The 22,476-nt window shown below is 46.3% G+C and overlaps 1 protein-coding gene across 2 annotated transcripts; it reads right to left on the bottom strand.

Moving 5' to 3' along the window:
• Window positions 1–11,571: 11,571 nt before the first annotated feature.
• On the bottom strand, window positions 11,572–18,384 carry POLR3D (RNA polymerase III subunit D). Of its 2 annotated transcripts, none has more exons than XM_081238050.1 (9): window positions 18,256–18,384; window positions 17,860–18,029; window positions 16,612–16,655; window positions 15,848–15,999; window positions 15,560–15,684; window positions 15,181–15,349; window positions 14,583–14,848; window positions 14,018–14,170; window positions 11,572–13,845 (listed from the first exon to the last, which is right to left on the bottom strand). In XM_081238050.1, exons 2-9 carry the CDS (start codon window positions 18,022–18,024, stop codon window positions 13,723–13,725), a joined length of 1,197 nt encoding a protein of 398 aa, XP_081094176.1. In that variant the 5' UTR covers window positions 18,025–18,029; window positions 18,256–18,384; the 3' UTR covers window positions 11,572–13,722. The 2 variants fall into 2 exon arrangements, with proteins under 2 accessions (XP_081094176.1, XP_081094177.1); XM_081238051.1 differs by having other exon boundaries at window positions 18,266–18,384.
• Window positions 18,385–22,476: the final 4,092 nt, after the last annotated feature.

Genomic DNA, 22,476 nt, shown 5'->3' with positions numbered 1-22,476 from the left:
TGGTGCTCCATGGGCTTGCTGCCGAGGCACCCTGGGGTGTCTCAGAACACAGTTTAGGAACTGTGGGTCTAGTACAGAATTATTATTCAGTTGTGGGGACAAAATTCTGGGGGGGAAATTTCAAAATCAGATTGTCACACTTGATATTACTTAGTAGTTTGAATGCCAGCAAACTGCACAAAGAGTTAATATTTTTTTTTAAACTCAGCATTAAGTTTGAATTCCCTAGGTCTTTCTCTTGGCTGGGCAGCTACTAGAGGGTGAAGCAATCAGGCCTGCTGGGGTTGCCAGTAGGTGAAAGAAAGAAACATTGGACATAGAAGGGAATCCCAATTTTTCAAAATAGGTCTACATAACACTCCACCTTTTCATCCTGGTTAGTACCCAGAGAGTGGTCAAGAATAAAGATCGCTTTCTAAGAATAGTCATAGTTAGTGGCCACGCTGCCTTGTTAACACACACGGATCAGGAAGAGGTGATAGACACAGGGTCAGAAATCCCTTTGAGTTGATTTTTGAGGAGGCCCTTCCAATGCTTCACAAGCCCAGATGCCTGTGGATGGTGGCCTGTGCAGAAAGTCCATCAAATACCTTGAGTGGCTTGAGAGTCCACTGCAATCAAAGATACATCATCATCAGACTGCAAAGGTCTGGAAAGCCAGAAATGTAGCAAAGATTACTTTCAAGGACCACAGTGGTCTGGGCAGAGTCATCTGATTGTACTGAGACAGCGACACTGCCACCTGAAAGACTGTCGACAGTGGTGAGCCCCAGGAGTGGGGCACGGGTTCGATGGCTTTGCCCTGTGCAATGGGCCTCCCTCACCGAGATCAACAGTTCAACTTTTATTAGGACGTGCGGGTCCAGCACGCAGTAGTAGTGTGTGCATCTTAAACACAGAGTCCTTTGCCTGGTGCCCAGTCTACAGTGGTGGGTATGTTGCATGTCTGGTTCAGTGATTGGTCCAGGCAGCAAAGGTGGCTGCCTGGGCAGTGCAGGCTCAATCCACAGCTTGATTCCAGTCGGTCTCATCAGAGAATGGGTCCTCACCATGGGCACCTATAGGAGTCACCCAGATGGTTCCATTAGCAGCCGTGATTTTTTTCCATAGTTGATGGCCCCAAAGAGGGAAATCTTTAATCTGCCACTCTGTAGTTTTCCAAGTGGCAGACCAAATGGCTAGGCCATTGTCAACAGCCCAAACAAGAGTTAGCAAAAATATAACAAGCTTCATCAAGGAGTACTGGCTGGAGCTGTGAGGACAGCTTTGAGTTCTGCCTACCGAGCAGAGACACCACATCTGTTTTCTGTTCCAAGTAGATGGCGCGGATGCTGAACAGCCACAGCATGGTGTCTACCCAGTGGACCCCATGGGTTTTAGCTTAGCCGAACCCTCAGCGAACCAGGCCCAGGCATTTAGAAGAACCACTGTGGAATGAGAGCCCCACTGAGCAAGTGACTTTGCTTCAGGCTGTGGAATGGAGGATAACATTTCCCCCAAAGGGATGGCTGTCTGTCATGTAAAGCTGAAAACGCCACTGGGGCCAGGCCAGCTGGAGACCTAAATACACCATTTCCATCTGACAAGGGAGGTTTATTGGGCCCTCTCCACACTGTTAGTTATTGAGTCCCAGTGACCCTACCCCTCAAAATATCAGTCACAAGGCCTCTATGTGTGTTTAACACTCTCGGGTGTTCAGTTTTGACAAGAACCCAAGAGCAAGGTAAGAGATGCTTTTCAAAAGCGGTGTACCTCGGGCTTCCCTGGTGGCGCAGTGGTTGAGAGTCTGCCTGCCGATGCAGGGGACGTGGGTTCGTGCCCCGGTCCGGGAGGATCCCACATGCCGCGGAGCGGCTGGGCCCGTGAGCCATGGCCGCTGAGCCTGCGCATCCGGAGCCTGTGCTCCACAATGGGAGAGGCCACAACAGTGAGAGGCTTGCGTACCACACACACACAAAAAGAGGTATACCTCTTAGCATCATCAGGGAGGCAACAAACCCCATCAGTGGATGCCCGCCAGGGGAGGCTGCCTCCCAAATGTTCTGGTCAGAAAAATGATCAATCAGAAAGATTTTTAGCCCAAAGGGATCATAGGGTTGTGGGGTCTCAAAGGCACTAGCACCTCTCTACATGCAGCAACTCCCCGCAGGTATCATCCCTTCTGGCGTTTATGAGCGTTCACGGAATGTTCATGGAAAACACCAATGCCAATTACACACCCAGCAGCAGAAGCCACGAGGACAGTTCACTGAATTGGCCCAAAGCCCTGCCCACAAGGTTGGCCAGCTCCTTTCTTGGCCCTGGAAAAGTGAGGGCCATTCTTCCCTTGGGAGGAAGCCTGGAAGACTTCAAAAGTCTTTTTTGCACTTGCTCAGAAATGCAGTTATCAATACTTTAGCACACACAATAGCAGTCATTCCTTCATTTTTTCAACTAACATTTGTTTGGTGTCTATTATGTACAAGGCACTATTTTAAGTTCTGGAGACACAGTAATGAACAAAACAGTCTCTCATAGCTTATGTTCTAATGCGAATATCAGACAAAAAAAGGAAATAGATAATATGTCAGATGATGATAAATGGTATGGAGAAAAAGAGCAAGGAAAGGGGCAAAAGGAGTATCAGGAGTGGAACTTCCCTAATTTAAGCAGGATGGTCAGGGAGAGAGTCTCAGAGACCTGAAGGGTATGAGGAAACAAGACATGAAGGTTTCTGAGGAAAGTGGGTTCTAGGTAGGGGGAAAATGATGCAAAACCCCTGAAGCTGGAGCCTGCCTACTCTTTTACATAAGAAATGGATGGAGTGGAATGACCCAGAAGAGCTGGACACGAGGTCACAGGGATCATAGGAGGATCCCATGAGGTCTTGTAGCTTGAACAGACTTGGCTTTTACTCTGAATGAGATGGGAAGTGGTATAATATGGCACATTTTACCAGGATGTCTCTGGCTGCTGTGCTGAGAACAGACTGGTGGTTGGGGGGGTGGGGGGCAGGTAGAAGCAGGCAGATCATTTAAGAAGCAATTGTAAAAAAATCCCACAAGAGAGGATGTTAGTTTGGTCAAGGGTAATAATGCTGGATAAGTAGTAAGAAGTCATAACATTTGGGATAGATTTTTTAACCATTATCGCACCAAAAAAACAAACAATAATAATTTAATATCATCAAATATCCAGTCAACATGCCAACATTCCTGATTGCCTCATGATTTTTTTTAAATTTGTTAAAAATATCAAAGATAAACAAAGGCAGGTATTGGTTAAAATGGTGAAAACAGATTTTATTCAGTAACTACTGACAGTAGGCAAAAAAGTTGAGCTCCATCCTGATTTGCAAAGAGGAATTGTAAAGGGAGAATGGGGACAGGACTCAAGTGAAAAATTACAAAGGGTTGGTCACTGTAAACGTGATTAGGCCAGCAGTGTCTGCTGGCGATCATGGAAGTTAGGATTCTATCCTCCCAGAGACTGGAAGCCCTCTCCTTCCTGATAATTACATTTCAAAGGAATGACTTTCGGGTCCTTCAGACAAGACACTCCACAGTTATAGAAGACACATATCATCTCAAAGGGACAGAGGAAGGATTCACAATTATAAGCCCTTTTTGAGTAAATGCTCTAATAAAGGGAGGCCAGGGGACTATGTCAGGTGTTAGCTAAAATAAACAGCAAATTTTTTTGACAAACAACAGATTTTTTTGACAGCTCTGAGCTTTTCCAAACAGGAACTCAAAAGGGGCTGGGTGGTCCCAGAGACATGGCCTTAAACTGTTAGAGGTCATGTTAAAGTTTGGTTGAGACTCTCCTAGTGCAGGGTTTTTTTGTTTGTTTGTTTGTTTTGGTTTGGCCGCACCATGCAGCTTGGAACCCGTGCCCCCTGCAATGGAAGCGCAGTGTCCTAACCACTAGACCACCAGGGAATTCCCAGCGCAGGAGTTTGAATGGAGTCTTCACGCTGAGATCCATTGCAGTTCTCAGAATTGCTATCCAAATAAGGTTCATAAAATAATGCCATTTGCAGCAACATGGGTGGACCTAGAGATTATCATACTCAGTGAAGTAAGTCAGAAAAAAAGACAAATACCATATATCACTTATATGTGGATCTAAAATATGACACAAATGAACTTATCTACAAAACAGAAAAAGACTCACAGACATAGAGAACAGACTTGTGGTTGCCAAGGGAGAGGGTTGGGGGAGGGATAGTTTAGGACTTTGGGATTAGCAGATGCAAACTATTATATATAGAATGGATAAACAACAAGGTCCTATTGTATAGCACAGGGAACTATGTTCAATATTCTGTAATAAACTGTAATGAGAAAGAATATGAAAAAGAATGTATATATATATGTATAACTGAATCACTTTGCTATATACCAGAAACTAACACAACATTGTAAATCAACTATGCTTTGATCAAATAAATTTTAAAAAATAAAATTAATACATATAAGGTTCATACATTGCAACCAATTGACATTATATCCTAAATCTCTTTTTATCTGTAGTTTCCTCCTTCATTCTTCTTTTTTCCCTTACAATTTGTTGAATAACCTGAGTCATTTGTCCCACAGATTCAACGCTTTGCTGATGGGACTCTCATGGGTTATTTTAATATGTTTCTTTGTCCCTGTATTTACCAAAATTGGTAGTCAGGGGTGAGTTGCCTACCAGACATGCAAGAAGAGATGAGGGAGTGGCAGTTGGATATAAGGTTGGGAGAGGGGTCTCAGCTGCAGATAATAAATTGGGAGTCATAGGCATGGAGAGTTTAAAGCCATGATTCTAAGTGAGGTGGCTGAGGGAACGAGAGTAGACAGGCAAGAGAAATGCTCTAAGGGCTGATGGGGAGGTACCAGGAAAGGAGATGGAGAGCACATCCAGTGAGACAAGAAGGAACAGTTAGGACCGTGACCCTGAAGTCCAGAAAGGAAGGTATTTAAGGAAGGGAAGAGTGATCAACTATGTCAAATGTGATAACAGATTCAGTAACATAAGGATGGCAAGTTTACTATTGAATTTGGCACTGGTGACCTTGAGAAGAGCCGTTGGGAGGAGTGGTGAAGGCAGATTGGAACGGGTTCAAGAGAGAATGGATGAGAGGAAGTGGAGATAAACAAAGACAACTCTTTCAAGAAGTTCTGCTGCAGGGCTTCCCTGGTGGTGCAGTGGTTAAGAATCCATCCACCTGCCAATGCAGGGGACACGGGTTCAAGCCTGGGTCCAGGAAAACTCAACATGCCGCGGAGCAACTAAGCCCGTGCACCACAACTACTGAGCCTGCGCTCTAGAGCCCACGAGCCACAACTACTGAGCCTGCATGCCACAACTACTGAAGCCCGTGCTCCTAGAGCCCATGTTCCGCAACAAGAGAAGCCACCGCAATGAGAAGCCCATGCACCGCAACGAACAGTAGCCCTCGCTCGCCTCAACTAGAGAGCCCGTGCACAGCAACGAGGACCCAATGCAGCCAAAAATAAATAAATAAATAAATGTATTAAAAAAAGTTTTGCTGCAAAGGGAAGCAGAGAAAAGAGGTGGTAATTGGAGATGAATGCAACCTCAAAGGAAAATTTGTTTTCAAGATGGATCCCTAAGAGCCTATTTGGATCGTTTGACACTGACCTAATAGAGGGAAATAGATGTGTGTGTAGGGGGTTGCTGGAACACTAACCTTTGAGTAGGTAAGAGGGATGGAATCTAGGGCTCCTGTGAAGGGTCTGATCTCCGGGAGGAGGGCAGACAGTTCATCCATAGTAACAGGCCAGACGGTGCACCGGGACACAGCTGCAAACAGACTGACAGTGGGAACATGTGGTGTTTTTTCTGACTGCTTCTATTTTCTTACTGCGATAAGAAGCAGGGTCACCAGCTGAGAGAGGGGTGTTTGGAGGTTTGAGAACACAGTACTCTCTGGGGAGTGGGAGAAGTAAATGGACAAGGAAAATGTACTAGATTATTGGTCTTAAAGTGAGATGATTCAGCGTGGTGTCAGGTGCTTCTCCAGCCAGGTTTAAGCCTTCAGGAGAGATGCAGAGTAGGCAGAGATTTAGATTTACCCAGAAGTGGGCTTTTGTCCTATGAGTAAAACAGGAGAGAGGGGCAAGGACACTGAGAGTGTATGCAAGGAAGTGGCTATAACAACAGCACACTATATCTGTGCCGGCAGTTGAGGGTTTGCTTACACAAGTGATGTAAATTGGAAGCTCTTCTCTATCACAGTTGAGACCAGTAGATGTTCAGTTATTCTTTTTTTTTTTTTTTTTTTTGGTGGTATGCGGGCCTCTCACTGTTGTGGCCTCTCCAGTTGTGGAGCACAGGCTCAGCGGCCATGGCTCACGGGCCCAGCCGCTCCACGGCATGTGGGATCCTCCCAGACCGGGGCACGAACTCGCGTCCCCTGCATCGGCAGGCGGACTCTCAACCACTGCGCCACCAGGGAAGCCCCAGTTATTCTTAAAGTAAGTGAAATACATGTGCCAGAGGCTGCTGGTTGATCCTTAGTATCCAGTTTCCTTCTTTCATGATAATGAATCTTGATTTTTTTTAGGAGGGTACCTGTTCATTCCAGATCAAGACCACATTTCTCAGCCTCCTTGGAGGCTGACGCTATGTCACTACTTTCTGGACAATGGTGTGTACAATCCCCCCTCCATATCCCAGGAGAATTGGCTCCAGGACCCCCTGCTGATATCTAAATCCATGGATGCTCAATTCCCTTACAGTCAGCTCAAGTCCCTTCCATACGCCCACATAAGTGGACCCATACAGTTCAAACCTGTGTTCAAGGGTCACCTGTAATCATAAACGTTATGGGACAGCTCTTAGGTGTCTTCCTTAAAGAAGATATAATATTGAATACATGCCCTGTCATTTGGCAAGGGGTGGGGGGATGGGGAAGTATGTAAACCTTTCATTCATCTGGCTGCCAGGGGTGGGGATGCAATGAACAGAGGTCTGGTTTCGATTTAGAAGCTGAGGATAAGAGCCACACCCTAGACACCATGGGAAGGTAAGCTGGAAGGAGCGGAGACCCTTGGGGCTCTGTAGAGGAGAGCTGCCATACCAGTTCAGACTGTGCATCTTGAGATTTTTATGAGAGACACAAGTCTATTTGTTTAAGCCACTGTTATTTGGGGGCTCTATTTCTCTTAGCTGAACCTAATCTTAACTGGTATTTTGGGGAAAGTTTTTAATACAAGAAATGTATCTATTTTAAATATTTTAACTTAACACTTATAAATGCACATTCATCCCCTTTTGGTGTAGGGACAAGTCCTTTTCTTTGAGTATGGGTCCACTGATTAGCATACCATGAAAACTACACACACCTACAATGCACTGCTAAGGTCACCAGTTGTGATACCTCCAAAAGCAGAATGTGAAGTCAAAGCACTAGAGAACGTGCGGAGAAATGTGAATTACTTTAGATACTTACGATTGCCCCCATCTTTACGTTTATCTTGCCTAAACTTAATTCAATGGTAGTATTTAGTGACTCACGTTTATTCTTTCCAAAGCGTTTACCTTGGTTTACACAGAAATAAGAACTTAATTTTAGCACTTATATTTCATCAGTTTATATATTTAAATTATGTACTTACCTTATTTTCATCAGAAATACTTCCTTCTAATCCTCATACTTTATTTTATACCATGTTTAACTGAATTATGTAAGTACAATAGTGAACACAACTGGCAAAAGCAAGCTTGGGAAAAACACAACTGACTTTTGGAAAGCATATAACCCAACCGCGGGGGCAGCGTGTTCTTTACACATCAGCCCCCTTTGATGTCTGACAGAGGGAAGAGGGAGAACATTAGTTATCTACCCTGAGGGTCAGCTGAGTACAGGTCAGGTCTCTACTCAGCATCTTTTTACATTTATATAGTTCAAAACCAGAATCTTGATTATACATTAACTTTACAAATGCACAAGCAACTCTTACACACTGTTGATGGGCATGTGGACCAAGTGCAAGCATTCTGGAGGGCGTTATCTACCAAAAGCCTTAAAGATGGCATAGAACTTGATACTTTTAATGTCAAAAAAGCCATTTTTAATTTAAAAACATCCTAAGGAAATAATGAGTATATCAGAAACAATTTAACTACAAAATGGTTTATCACTTTTAAAATCGTGAAAAATTGGAAAAACCAAAATTGTCCAGAAATCAGGAAATATTTGGGTCAATTTTGGCAGTCCAAAGATGCATTCTAACGTAGCCATTAATGTTATATTGTACGGTGTAAGAGCTGTTTCCAGAAGAATTCCTGTATTATCTTGCGTTGGGAAAATGCGTGAGTCACACTGAGTACAGTCAGTCTTGGGTATTGTGTTTTCATCTGGAGTATACTGTTTGGAGGAAATGAATCAGAGAACTTTGTATTGGCAGCACAACATGGCCACAGAAAGCTTTACCTTCAAATTTTGGATCCTTAAGCCAACTCTGCTGAATGTGGTTGAACATGCACGCATCAACCACCACTTTATAAAGTGCCAGCCTGGATTACTGGGGCTAGAAGGGGGATGCTACATTTCCCAAAATCACTTGCACGAGAATGCTAGGTGTGAGTTAGGTTCTACCAATTGGGATTTGAAAGGTGGAAGTATGGCCCACCTTCCTACTGCTTTGGCTGTTTGATTCTGCTCTTTCACACCCCACATCTACTCTATCAGCAGATCGAGGTGGCTCTACCTTTGAAATAAGTGTCTAGCTAGCATCCAACCACTTCCCAACACCTCCACCATTAACCCTGGTCCAAGCCACTGCCGTCTGTTGCCTGGGTTAATGTAGCAGCCTCCAAACTGGTGCCTCTGCTTCTACCCTTGTCTCAACCCAGCAGCTAATGGGAGCCTTTTGAAACCTAAGAGACACTTGCAACAGCTAATCATTTCCCTTAGAATAAAGCCAAAGTCCTTACGATGGCTTCGAAGCCCTGCAGGACCTGGGCTGCCCACCCCACCTCTGATCCTGTCCCCTCTCTCTCAGTGTCAGCTCCTAGCTGTCCCCACTGCCTAGTGATCCTGCTGCTTCACTTCAAATATTTTTTCAACGAAGCCTACCCTACTTACTGTGATACTACCACGCATAGACTCCCCTTACCCTTTAAAAAAAAATTCCCAAGCACTCATCACCTTCTGAATACTATGTAACTTACTTATACTTATTGTCTGTCTCCCTCACTAGAATGCAAGTTTCACCAGGACAGAGACCTTTCTGTTTTGTCACTGACAAATACTACGCTTGAACTGTACCTAGTACACAGAGGGCACTCAGGATGTGGGGGGTTTTCTTCAGGTGTTCCAGGGTGCAACCTTTAGCTCTGCGGTTCTCCAGGCAGTTGAGACTGTGGGCACTGTCTGATCCCTAGATTGCAGCCACGCAGTGTGTCCTCATAGCTCGATCCTGGTCCTCTGCCTTCCCGATTCTAGCAGAGGGTGTAGCTCCCCTGGTAAATCAGTGCTCTAGGGTTCTGAATCTTGGAGACTCAACCTACGGCTCACTCTTCCAGCTTTCCAATGAGCCTAAAAATACTTACCTTCCTGGGCTTCCCTGGTGGCGCAGTGGTTGAGAGTCCACCTGCCAATGCAGGGGACGCGGGTTCGTGCCCCAGTCCGGGAAGATCCCACATGCCGTGGAGTGGCTGGGCCCGTGAGCCATGGCCGCTGAGCCTGCGCGTCCAGAGCCTGTGCTCCGCAACGGGGAGGCCACAACAGTGAGAGGCCCGCGTACCAGAATAAATAAATAAATAAAAATACTTACCTTCCTGTATTCAACTTTTCTGCTTAGAGTACCTAGAATGGTTTCTATTTCTCCACTGAATCCTGAAAAGTACACAAGATAAAACCGTTGGGCCAATGATGATGGAGACTGCATTTTTTCCAACTGACTAGGTCTTAAACGTAACTGAGCCAAATTGAAGGAAGTCTAACCTCTGCCTCAGCTTTCCGGGAGTTGGACCAGTGACTGCTCCCATGGAACGGGACAGAAGAAATGCTTCAGAAGAGCTGAGTCAGAAGTTGGCCACACAGAAGCGTTCCTAGAATTGGCATTCTATCCCCATTTTTTCAGATGATGCCCTTGAGACCTAAGCCCACTCCAGTTCCGACCCTCCATCGGTAGAACTTTGGCAGCTGAACCACAGTCCAAGAGCAGCTGTCAACATGGCATCTGTCACTATAGCTGTAGCCATCTTAAGAGGGGGATGCCCCAACTGTGGAAGTATCCTGCACTAGGCTGGGGGTGGGATGAATAGGCAATGGATGTCACTTTTTTCACTGTGACTATACCTAGGAAATAAGCCTTCTCCTTTAAAGAGCCAAGTGTGAGTGATCAGTTGGACCATGTGGGTAGGTCTGGGAGGATTAAAGGGCGCTGTCTCTGATATCATCAGCTAGATCAGAAGTATCTGAAGTACAAGATGCTTACCATTAACATGAAAGAACTGTATTTTTGAGTGAGATGAAATGTGATAAAACAGCATGTTTATATCATTATATGTAACATATGCAATTTTGTAGTCTGAAAGAATATGCACTAAAATGTTAAAACTGGTTTATTTAGTAGAATAAAAGGTAACTGAACATTAAAAAAAATCCTACCTAGATATAGTTTAGTACAATAGACAGTATTTTTAAATCATGGTGGCAACTATCATGGACTGTTTATACCTAACTGCCATTCCTGTTTCTTCCCTAACAAAACCCTGTCTCAAAGGCAACAAGACATCAATGCCAGGGGACAAACGGGTCCACCCATCCCTCTTTGCCAGTGCCCATCTAAGGGTGGTTATGTGGTCCGCCCTATCAGAGAGACATAGGGGCAAGTCTCTTTGGGCCTCTGAAGGATATCCCTCCCTGATATGAGCAGAATGAGGAGAAAGTTCCTTTACTGCTGTCTACTTTGCTTCCTGCTTTGGCTCTGGACACTGTCATTTGAAGAAGTGATGCTGAGTTGTTACAGCCACTTTGTAACACCAAGGACGGCAGAACAAATGCATCCAAGAAAATCTTGATGTTTTGGCTGCCACCCAACTCTGGAACCATCTATCTCCAGACTGCCCGTTACATGAGATAATTAAACATTCTTATTGCTTACGTCACTGTCAGTCTAGTTTTCTGTTACTTGTGCTGATCACGTCCTGACAGAAGCACTTTCCGGTCTAGCATGAAATAAATGCTTTATGTCCACTGTAATTTAAAAGCAACCCTATTAAAAAGCTACTATTATCTCATTTTTATAGAAAATGAATAAAACTGAGCTTAGGGAGGATAAATGACTTCCCCCAACGTTATACTGGTGGAGTTAGACTCAAACCCCACCCTGACTCTAAGGCCCACACTCTGTCACTTGATCATGGAATTAAGAAATGAACAAGCCTACAGCTTGCTTTCGGCATCTTAACAAAATGCATACACACAGATGCAGGTAGTAATAAATTTGCATCCATTTGCACTCATACATGAATTTGGCTTTGGGCTTTTTACTCCTGTTATTTGCATTTATTTGTTCGTAGAAATGTATGCTTTGGAGGCTTGGCCAAGGAAGCAGACTTGCCTCGTCTTTTTGCCACACTTTTATTGACGATGTTCAATCTGTGTATCGGGAACGTAGAGACAGATCGTGGGGACTCTGATGCAGGTCGATCCCCAAGATACTTGAAATGGCAAAGTGGTGAACGTTAAAGTGGTACACACTCTTCCTCAAGCTTCCGTGGAGGAGTCAAAGAACTAAAGACTGCAAAACACCAAACATCTAACGAAGCAGGGCCTTTGAGCTAGCCGGGAAAAGCAGTAGAGTGTTTGTGAACCAAAGTAACCAAGAGAAAGAGAGGATTACAATGGAGACTCACTGGCAGTGCATTAGCTGTGGAAAAGGAGAAGCAGCAAACACTGAAGCCCAGAGAAGAAAAAAGAAGTTGGTTCATCAAAGCTCAGCATTAGACCAAACAGGACTTCCATGGCACACATCTCCAAGACCCTTTCTGTTCACCTGTCTGTCCTCTACAGTGAGAACAGAGACCAGAACAGCACCATCCCAACAGAGCTCACGTGAGCTCTTAGCTACAGAAGGGGCAATGTGGGGACTACACGGTCAATCCTGCCTCCTAGCTGCTGGCTAGGCAGCTTGAGGGGCTCGGTGGAGGAGAAGCCCCAGTGGTGATGAATAAAAAACAGGCTCAAGGAACAGAAAGAAGGCGAGACTAAAGAAAGGCATATCCTTCCAAAACCTCTTGGGCCACCTAAGTTAAGAGGAGTCTGTGTGGTTCACACCTGTCCCAGAGGTGGTCTGCTAAGCTCACAGCAAAGGGAGCTGCGTTGCTGGTGGCTAATGACCATGAACACTGCAACAGGAGGCCGTACCCAACCTCCGAGGTGCCTCCCCGACCCTGCCCTGCAGACAAGGGACGAGGAAAGAGAAGCTGCTCCTTAGGGACCACACACTGGAAGGGTCAAGAGTGTGGTGAGCTGCTGAAAGGAACAAGACCACAGACCAATGAACTACAAGGCCAGCGCGGCCAGTGGCAGTGGAATCCAAGTTGATGCCAGGACAGGAGACAGAGGTGGGCCTCTCAAATTCAAAGTGAGGCCATTATTCAATAAATCTCTACTTACTATCTCAGCCAGGGTTGTTTTTCAGCAGTATTTGACTCAGTGTGGTGATAATTCCCCAGGAGTGGACACAGGTTTCTTCTGAGAAATAGTGGAAGCAGCTACTCTCCCAGTTGCTGCTACTGGAAGAGTAACAGCTACTTACTGCAGGAGTGAGGGTGGAGGGAGTCCTGGGACCACCATGTCACCCGAAGGCATCTGCAGGGCACTGGGAGGAGCGAGTCTCTGACTCTGTCCTTCTGATGGCACCTATAGCTAGGGCCTCGCAGCAATGAACAAAAAGCAACTTGCCTAAGAGTGCTTAGGAAAAAAAGGGCATAGAAGGGCCCAAACCCAAACCTTCAGAGCATCAGGCTGGGGGGACAGGACACGGAGTAAGAATGTGGGATGAAGCAGCTCCATTCACTTTATCTGAGATTCTCAGAATCTCTCTTTTGTTTGAAAATAGATTGAGTCGAAGGGAAACTAAACTAACATTTACTGAGTGCCTCATGTGTATGTCTGGCCTTGTGCAAGTTTTCATCGACAGTATTCCACTGCATCCTCATGCCAACCCTGTGAGGTAGGTATCGTCCTCATTTTTGTCAGATGAGGAATAGGAGGCTCAGAAACGTTAGGTAGTTTGTCAATCACACACTAGTGATGGACAGAGCTGGGGCTGAGTCTCAGGTTCGAGAAGTCCCTGCTCTCTCTCTGGTGCCACCTCTTGGGAGGAAGGAGGGAGCAGCAGCAGCAGCTGTCCTTACACTTCCTACCCTGAGAACAAAGACGTCACCAAGAGAAGGAGCCCGTCCTTTCCCAGACCGTGCCCCCTCTCCACCTGGGGAGGATGCAGTCAGTTGAAGAGGTAAGCCATAAATACAAAAATAAATAGCAGAGACAAGCCCCCCAGCAGCGAGGGTGTGCAGTTTCCGTGCTGTGGGAAGGTCATCACGCCGTTCACAGCTGCTGCGGGAAGGAGCCATGTGGGGAAAACTGGGACAATGGCTGGAGTGGGTGGGCTAAACAGGTGCCTTCTGGGTTGAACAGATTTGAGAACAAAACGTCTGGAGCAGGCAGCAGCCGTGGACACAATCACCACCATCCTCCATCTGCTCCTTTCACCGGTGTTTGTGATCCAACAGGGATTCAAAATTGGGAGAACATACAAGTTTGTGCTTTATGTGTCCCAGGACTGTCAGGTCACCCGTCCTACTGTCGCCAAGGCCCACGGACACCAGCTCCTGCCAATGAAGAGAGACAGAGATGAGAACCAAAACCGCATAGCCTATCACTTGCTCAGTCCTGTGATTTCAACGTGATAATCCCAAGAACCCTTCCTCCATATTCAGCACCAAGTCCTCAACACTCCTCAGTGTCTTGAAGAGCCTCCATCCCGACCCAGCAGGCTCTCACCTGCAGGAAAGAGCAGGTGGTCCCCATCGTCACGTCCAGAGTCACCTTGCCCAGGAGGAGCTGCACTTTCCCCGACTTGCGGATGAGCAGCTTGCCGACCTGACCCTCTGTCAGGTCAGCCAGGGTACAAGCATTCTCTGCCAGCCTGGCTTCCTGTGAAGACAATGAGGGGATGGAAACTGGGTAAGGAGCCGTCCCCTCCATCCTTTAGCTCTCCAGACACGGCCTTTTCCTGGGGCTGCCCGACACTGGTCAAAAAACAAAACAAAACCCAAACCACAGCAAACATAAATAAACGGACAAAATACCAGTAACTGATAAAGCTGGGTGATGGTATATGAGAGTTTATGTTCTCTGATTTGTACACATTCAAAATATTTCATTGTGAAAAACACACATACAACTGGGATTGATGTACAAAGCCCCAAGGCCCTCGCGGGCAGAAAGAACGCACGCATATTATTCTGGCATTTCAGCGTGGGCGGCACACCTCTGCTTCCCCCTACAGGTGGCTCCTTCCCCTCCTGGTCCCCTGCATCTTCACAGAACTCAATCGTGAACATACCCGGTCTTTCTCCTGCTTTATAACCACCACCTGTCCGTCCTCGCTCTGCACCTCCGTCTTGATAGGCTTGACGTCCTGAGTGGGCGGCTGGCCAGGGAGTGAGTCTGGCAGCTGCAGGAACAGCAGCTCTTCCTCCTGCGTGAGGCTCAGCTCCCTGAGCAGCTCTGCCACAGATACGTCCTTCGGGAGGCCCGGGGTCTTCCTGGCTGCTCTGGAGGAAGCTTTCGTCCTGGCCTCCTCTTCCTCATCTCGTGGCTCCTCTTTCACTGCCCGAGATAACAGAATTGGAAGGGCTATCAGTGGCCAGCCCCTATGCCATCTCACTGCACCCATCCCTTCGGCCTGGTCTGCTCCACTGTCACTCAGCCAGGAAGCTGAGAGGAAACTCTGCTTTGAAAGAGGGATCCAGGAGCTGTGTGACTTATTTAAAAAGGAGTATCGCAGGCTGGGCCCACCGATCCCAGTCAGCGCGAACCCGCTGAGCGTGCTCAGGTCCTGTGGGGTGGGAGAGGACCGGCTCAGCAGCAGCAGTCTGGGAAACTCACTCTTGGGGGACAGCTGGAGAAAAGGAGACAAGATGTTAATGGACACAGGGTACCTTTCACAGCAGGCACATCCACCTCCATGTCCTCTTCCTTGGGGCCAGTCAGCCAAGGTTTAACATCTGGTTCTTCATTCTCTTCCTTAAAAAGCCAGCCCGAGTGAGCCAGCGGCAACTGCACAGGCATATTTCGAGTGTCATTCCTCAGCCCAGGGTCATCGATGAACTGCCAAAGAAAAGTCAGGGGTCACATGGCGGGGCCAGCATACGCAAACACTTGGGAGTGCAGTCCACCTTAGTCCTTTTCTAATCGAAGACTCCCGCCACTCACCAGGCTTCCAGGACATCAGAGAGCTCCGCTTCCCCCAACTTGGTTCCCCTGAAGAGCTTTTCATCACACAAAGAAGCCCCATCCCCCCAGCCTGCTGGTACCTACATCATCCTTCTCCAGCATACGCAGAATCTGTTTTGTTTCTTCATCTGTCTCCCTCTTCTCCTTTTTGATGTTGATGATGTGAGAGGGTCCCATGTCCGACACATCCACCGTCTTATCCCAGTTCCCTGTGGGAAACCATCCAGTTCACCGGGAGTAAGGAAGGGGCCAACAGCAAGGAACACTAAACTGGGAGCAAGCAGGGGAATGCCACCGCCCTTGCCCTTGTCTTGAGCAGTCTGAACTGAAATCCACCCATTCCTTCCTCCCGGAGCCCCGGCAGCTTTGTACCCTTTTTCTTCATCATTTCAGCAGGGCCCTGCTCAAAGATAGAGTGGGACTGGATCACTTCTGGGCGCCCCCGGCCCCGTCCATGGCCCTCTCGCTGTCGGTCTCTATCCCTGTCACGCTTCTCCTTCTTGACAGTTACTTCTTCCTTGGGCCTGGAAAAGACACTGGATTAAGGGGAACCACTCCCTTCCCCGGCCTCTGAGAACTGGTCTTACTCTCCCATACGCTCCGCTCCACATGAGCCAACAACTACATCATGAGAAGCAGGACACCCAAGTGAAAAGGACACCTTTTTCACTTCCTTGCTGAAGCAGAGTCCTTTCAGTTTACTGTACTGTACCTTTTTTGTTTGAGAGTGTATGTTAGAACTATAACTCAAAAGTTGAATTATAGAGACTACCCCAAAATGTGGATGTTTTGGTATTGACTGAAAGTAGGGAAGCTGCATTGCAAAAGAACTTAAGGGAAAACCTGATACATCTTTGCCCAAACTACTGGCTCTCAACTCTGGCTATAAAAGATAATCACTCTGTTTCATTGCAAACAAGTGAAACCACTATTTTAGGGATGGACTCCCAGGCATCTGTATTTTTTTTAAAGCTTGCACACTAGAATCACCTGGGAGCCAGGGTTGAAAATCACTACTGAAAAGAATTAAATCTACAAATTTTAATTTCTGAGCCACATACTTAGTTATTTCCCCAAAGGCCCAAATTCAGAACAAGAAAATAAGGGGCAAGCATTCAGAAGGCCTAGCTACTTACTCTTCCTTGACCTTCCGACTGATGATATTTGGGGTGAAGGTTTTCTGAAAGTAAAATACAGGAGTCACTGATTTGGTAAATTCTGATCCCAAAGTACAGGGGAAAATAAAAACTTCCAAAGGGGCATCTTCTGTGGACAAACACCAACATGGCTCTCTTCTGCACATTCCACACTGTTGTCAAAGATTTACAGAAAGGGACATGTGTTTGAAAAGGAGGAATGTCACGTCATGGTGACAGTGGAGTTACACATAGAAGGGACATCAAAAAACATTTAAATAGCAGCCTCAGCTTCTGCCCCCTGAAAGGAGAGCCCTCAGGACTTCTAATAGCAAAGCAATTTACCTAACCTCACCCCTTGTCTTCAAACTGCTATAGAGACCAGACAGTACCAGAGGGAAAGAGCTCTGGCAGCAAGGCTCAAGTAGGGAGGAGAGACCTGCCAGCGCTCACAAACAGAGGATCGGGTTAGACTGCCACCCGAATTTCCAAAGGTAAACTTCGGTCTTCAAACACTGGCTGCTTTGGGCTTCCCTGGTGGCGCAGTGGTTGAGAGTCCGCCTGCCGATGCAGGGGACACGGGTTCGTGCCCCGGTCCGGGAAGATCCCACATGCCGCGGAGCGGCTGGGCCCGTGAGCCATGGCCGCTGAGCCTGCGCGTCCGGAGCCTGTGCTCCGCAACGGGAGAGGCCACAGCAGTGAGAGGCCCGCATACCGCAAAACAAACAAACAAACAAAAAACTGGCTGCTTTATGCTGTCATCCTCCCCATCTTCTTTAAGGGCTACCCTTTACATCTACAGTCATAAACATAACAGGAAAGGACTCAGAGCCTCTGATACCATGTCTAAGAATCATAATACTTTGGATCAGAAGTTTGCACACTGGGATCCGGGTCAAATTCAGAACTATCTTAAACTGAAGGCAAAGTTTATGTCTGCGTGGCTTTCATGGGTTTGTTAAAGGTATCCAAGACACACACAAAAACGAAATAAACACTGCTCAAGTTGCTTCTGAGCTAATTAGGATTCTCTGCTCTTCAGTCATCTCTGAGAGCCATGTCAACGTTTTGTACCCAGTATCCTGATTTGAACGTAGGGTAGGCTCCCCAGAAATTGTCGGCCTAAGTCTGAGGACAAGATTCGTGAGGCCCAACACCACGCTAGGCCCTACAGGAACATCAGTCAAACCCCCAGGTGCCTGGAATTCAGGGTAGTTTGGGTTTCTTTAGAAAGGTGCCGTCGGGTACCTTCTTGACTCCCCCGAGGGTGAGATCCCTGGAACGGATGGAGGGAAGGCGGCCCGGGGTGAGGGAAGGCGCCGGCCTCCGTCCGATAAGCCCCCGAGCCCCAGAAAGGAGGGGTCGGGGCCCTCCTGGAGCACTGGGCTCGCCCGCCGCGTCTCCTTCTGACATGGTGCCTGGGAGAGAAGGAGGAAAGGGGTAACGAAGTCACTCGTGGGGGAAGACATGCGGACCCTGGGCGGAACCCCACCCACGTGGCCTCCCGCCCCCCATCAGCGCGTCCCTCCCGCAGCGTCTCAGCTCCTCCCCCTCCCACGTGGCGAGACTCCCCGGACCACCGCGGCCAGACCCCTTGGCTCGCCGTCTCCCCATGCTCCCGACCAGGCACGAGGCAAGACGCACCCCAGCGCACCCAGGCTGCAGCTCCGCACCACGCACGTCCCGACTTCACCTCCGAGGCGACCCGCGGTCGGCCCCGGGTCTCGGCGCCGGGCGGAAGTCTGCGTGGCACGGCGCGGGCGCCACCATCTTGTCGCGGGGCGGAAGTGAGGTCGGTGGGCGGGGCCGAGCCACAGTATTTATCCGGCGGCGCCTAGCTCCCCTCCGCCTTCTCTTCCCGGTTCTTCCCGGAGTCGGGAAAAGCTGGGTTGAGAGGGCGAAAAAGGAAGCGGGGGCATGGTCTAGGTCACGCCACGCTGCAGCGCTCGGGGGGTCTTGGCCGGCGGCGTGAGGTGGGGGCGCCAGCTCAGGGTCTGGGGGCCGGGTGGCCGCCTGGACGCAACGTGGGAGTTCGCCGCTGCGGAGCCTTGGGGTCGAAGCTTGGGTTGGGGCGGGGGACGCGCGGGGAAGAGAGCGAGACCCCGACTCAGAGTCAGGGAGCTCTGGGCTGGGCCGGGCCGGGCCGAGCCGAGCCTCGACTGCCAGCTCGCTGGTGACCTTGGAGTGGTCACTGCACCTCCGGGCTGCATCCTCACCCTTGTTCGGGGGTCCCTTCCCCGGACTCCTGGTGGGATCCTGGGGTTGGGCTGTGGGCATAGCGCTGGAGCAGCTGCAGCGGATGAATCGGGTGCCTAATGGCACCTGCCCTGGGCTCGTGACTGTGGGACCTTGTATGCACTCTTGTTCCCACCCTGGAACCTGAAAAACGAAGTTTGTTCTGTTGGTTCTGAGGGACAGATTTAAAGAACTTTTATCGTGACTCTGACATTTGTAATTTAACATTAAAAAAATGTCCTTTACTGTCGTTCCCTCCACCCCCAAACCATGTAAAAACCACGTAACTTTACAGATAGCTTGAGGGAAGGAAAACATTTGTTAGAATTTCACATAGTATAACTATTAAAACTTCTGTAATATATTACAATCCCCCTCACAGAGATTTCATATTGTACCACAATTTTGAATCCTCCCTTTTCAAATAACGTTGCTTTGTTGATGCATCAAACGACTGCGTAATTCTTGGGTGGCTATGCCATGATTTGTCTGTGTTCCTGTTTGGACACTTAAATTGTTTCTTTTCCCTATTGTAAATACTACTGTAGTGAACATCTGGTGCCTTTAAAGTTTTTTCTTCTTCTGGATTATATTCCTAGAGCAAATTTCCAGACTTCTGATAACTGGCCAAAAGAAGACGTACTTTATTTTTTTAAGTAAAAATTTTTTATTTTGAGATAATAGTAGATACACGTGCAGTTGTAAGAAATAATGCGGAGATCCCAAGTACCTTTTACTCAGGTTCCCCAATAGTATCATATTGTAAAACTATAGTACACTATCACAACCAGAATATCTACATTGATAGGCAAAATACAAGACATTTCCATTACGACAAGGATCCTCTAGTGCCCTTTTACAGCCACACTTCCCTCCCTCCCACACATCCCTGGCAGCTGCTAATCTGTTCTCTATCTTATACTTTTGTTATTTCCAGAGTGGAAATCATTCAAAGATGGAATAATTCAATATGTGACTTCTTGGGATTGCTTTGTTCACTCAGCATACTTCCCTGGAGATTATCCAAGTTGTTGCATGTATCATGCACGTATAACTAGTTCATTCCTTTTTATTGCTGAATATCCATGGTTTGTTTAACTGTTCATCCTTTGAAGAACATCTGGGTTGTTTTCAGTTTGGGGCTATCACAAATAAAGCTCCTATGAACACACATGTACAGGTTTTTGTGTAAGTTTTTCTTTCTCTGGGATAAATGCCCACAAGTGCAATTGTTGGGTTGAATGATAGTTGTATGCTTAATTTTATCAGAAACTGCCAAACTGTTTCCACAGTGGCTTGTACCATTTTGAACATGCACATTTTATGGTTGTTCATCCATTTTGCTGGATTGCTTTCAAAAAGGGTTGTGTTGATATGCATCACCAGTAAGAAAATGTATACATAAATGTATGTCATATATAAGAATATGTATAACATTTTGCCACATTGTTCGGAGTATTGGCTCTTAAGTTTTTGTCAATTTAATAATATATTAATATTTTGTTGTGTTGGTTTCTAAACCAGACTTTTTTCAACTTCTTTTCTCCATATTGGTTTTATATAACTAAACGTAAACAAAGGAAAACTCTTCCTGTCCCTTACAGAGCTACGCATAGCAGCTCTTAGCTTCGGACTGGGGCACTAGATAAAACTGCTTTGATTTCATTCTCTGGGCTTTGAGGTCCAGCAGCTTTCTAGCAGCTCCTAGGTTTTTGTTTTATTTTGTTTTTTACAAAGATACTTATTCATTGTAGAAAATTTGGAAATTTTAAAAAAGCATCCATATATATGTATAGAGAAAGAGAGAGAGAGACACACACACACACACACATACACATAATGGAATACTACTCATCCATAAAAAAGAATGAAAATTTGCCATTTGCAGCAACATGGACGGACTTGGAGGGCATTATTGCTAAATGAAATAAGTAAAACAGAAAGATAAAAACCGTATGATATCACTTATATGTGGAATCTAAAAAACACAACAAACTAGTGAATGTAACAAAAGAGAAGAAGATTCACATATATAGAGAACAAACTAGTGGTTACCAGTGGGAAGAGGGAAGTGGGGAATGGTCAATCTGGGAGTAGGGGTACAACAGTAGGTACAAACTATTAGGTGTAAAATAAGCCACAAGGATATCTTGTACAACAATGGGAATACAGCCAATATTTTATAATAACTGTAAATGGAGTATAATAACTATAAATGAAGTATAACAACTCAACATCAAAAAAAGCAAACAACCCGATTAAAAAATGGACAGAAGAACCGAAGAGACATTTTTCCAAAGAAGAAATGCAGATGGCCAACAGGCACATGAAAAGATGCTCAAAACTACTAATTATGAAAGATGCAAATCAAAACCACAATGAGATATCACCTCACACCTGTCAGAATGGCTATTATCAAAGTATACAAATAACAAATGTTGGCGAGGATGTGGAGAAAAGGGAACCTTTGTACACTCTTCTTGGGAATGTAAATTGTCACAGCCACTGTGGAAAACAGTATGGAGGTTTCTTAAAAAACTAAAAATAGAACTACCAGATGACCCAGCAATTCCACTCCTGGGTATATATCTGAAAAAAAAAAACACTAATTGAAAAGATAGGTGCACCCCAATGTTCATAGCAGCATTATTTACAATTGCCAAGACAAGGAAACAAACTAAGTGTCCATCAAGAGATGAATGGATAAAGAAGATGTGATATATATACACAATGGAATACTACTCAGCCATAAAGAAGAACGAAAATTTGCCATTTGCAGCAACATGGGTGGACTTGGAGGGCATTGTGCTAAGTGAAATAAGTCAGACAGAGAAAGACAAATACTGTGTGGTATCACTTATATGTAGAATCTAAAAAATACAACAAGCTAGTGAATATAACAAAAAAGGAGCAGATTCACATATATAAAGAACAAACTAGTGGTTACCAGTGGGGGTGGGGGAGGGACAATATAGGGGTGTGGCAGTGGGAGGTACAAACTATTGGGTGTAAGATAGGCTCAAGGATGTATTGTACAGCACGGGGAAAGTAGCCAATATTTTGTAATAATTGGAAATGGAAAGAAACCTTTAAAAATTATATCAAAATTAAAAATGGAAACATTTTATATATGGTTCTATAATCTGCTTTTTTCTCATAATATACTATAAACATTTCTGAGTTATTAAATACTCTAAATTATGTTTTTTTAAATTTATTTATTTTGGGCTGTGTTGGGTCTTTGTTGCTGTGTGCAGGCTTTCTCTAATTGCAAGTGGAGGTTACTCTTCGTTGAGGCACGCAGGCTTCTCATTGAGGTGTCTTCTCTTGTTGCGGAGCATGGGCTCTAGGCATGCAGGCTTCAGTAGTTGTGGCTCCCAGGCTCTAGAGCACAGGCTCAGTGGTTGTAGCGCACAGGCTTAGTTGCTCCGCGGCACGTGGGATCTTACTGGACCAGGGCTCGAACCCATGTCCCCTGCATTGGCAGGCTGATTCTTAACCACTGTGCCACCAGGGAAGCCCTAAATTATGGTTTTTAATGGCTAAATATTATTCCAAATTGTTGTCTTGCATCATACTTTACTTAACCAGTTTCCTTACTGCACTGCTTCTTGGATTTCCGCAGCACTT

Source organism: Mesoplodon bidens, assembly GCF_964165515.1.
Source record: "Mesoplodon bidens genome assembly, chromosome: 6".
NCBI lineage: Eukaryota > Metazoa > Chordata > Mammalia > Artiodactyla > Ziphiidae > Mesoplodon > Mesoplodon bidens.
The sequence above is the reverse complement of the archived record's forward strand: the minus strand, read 5'-3'. Positions and strand labels throughout refer to the sequence as shown.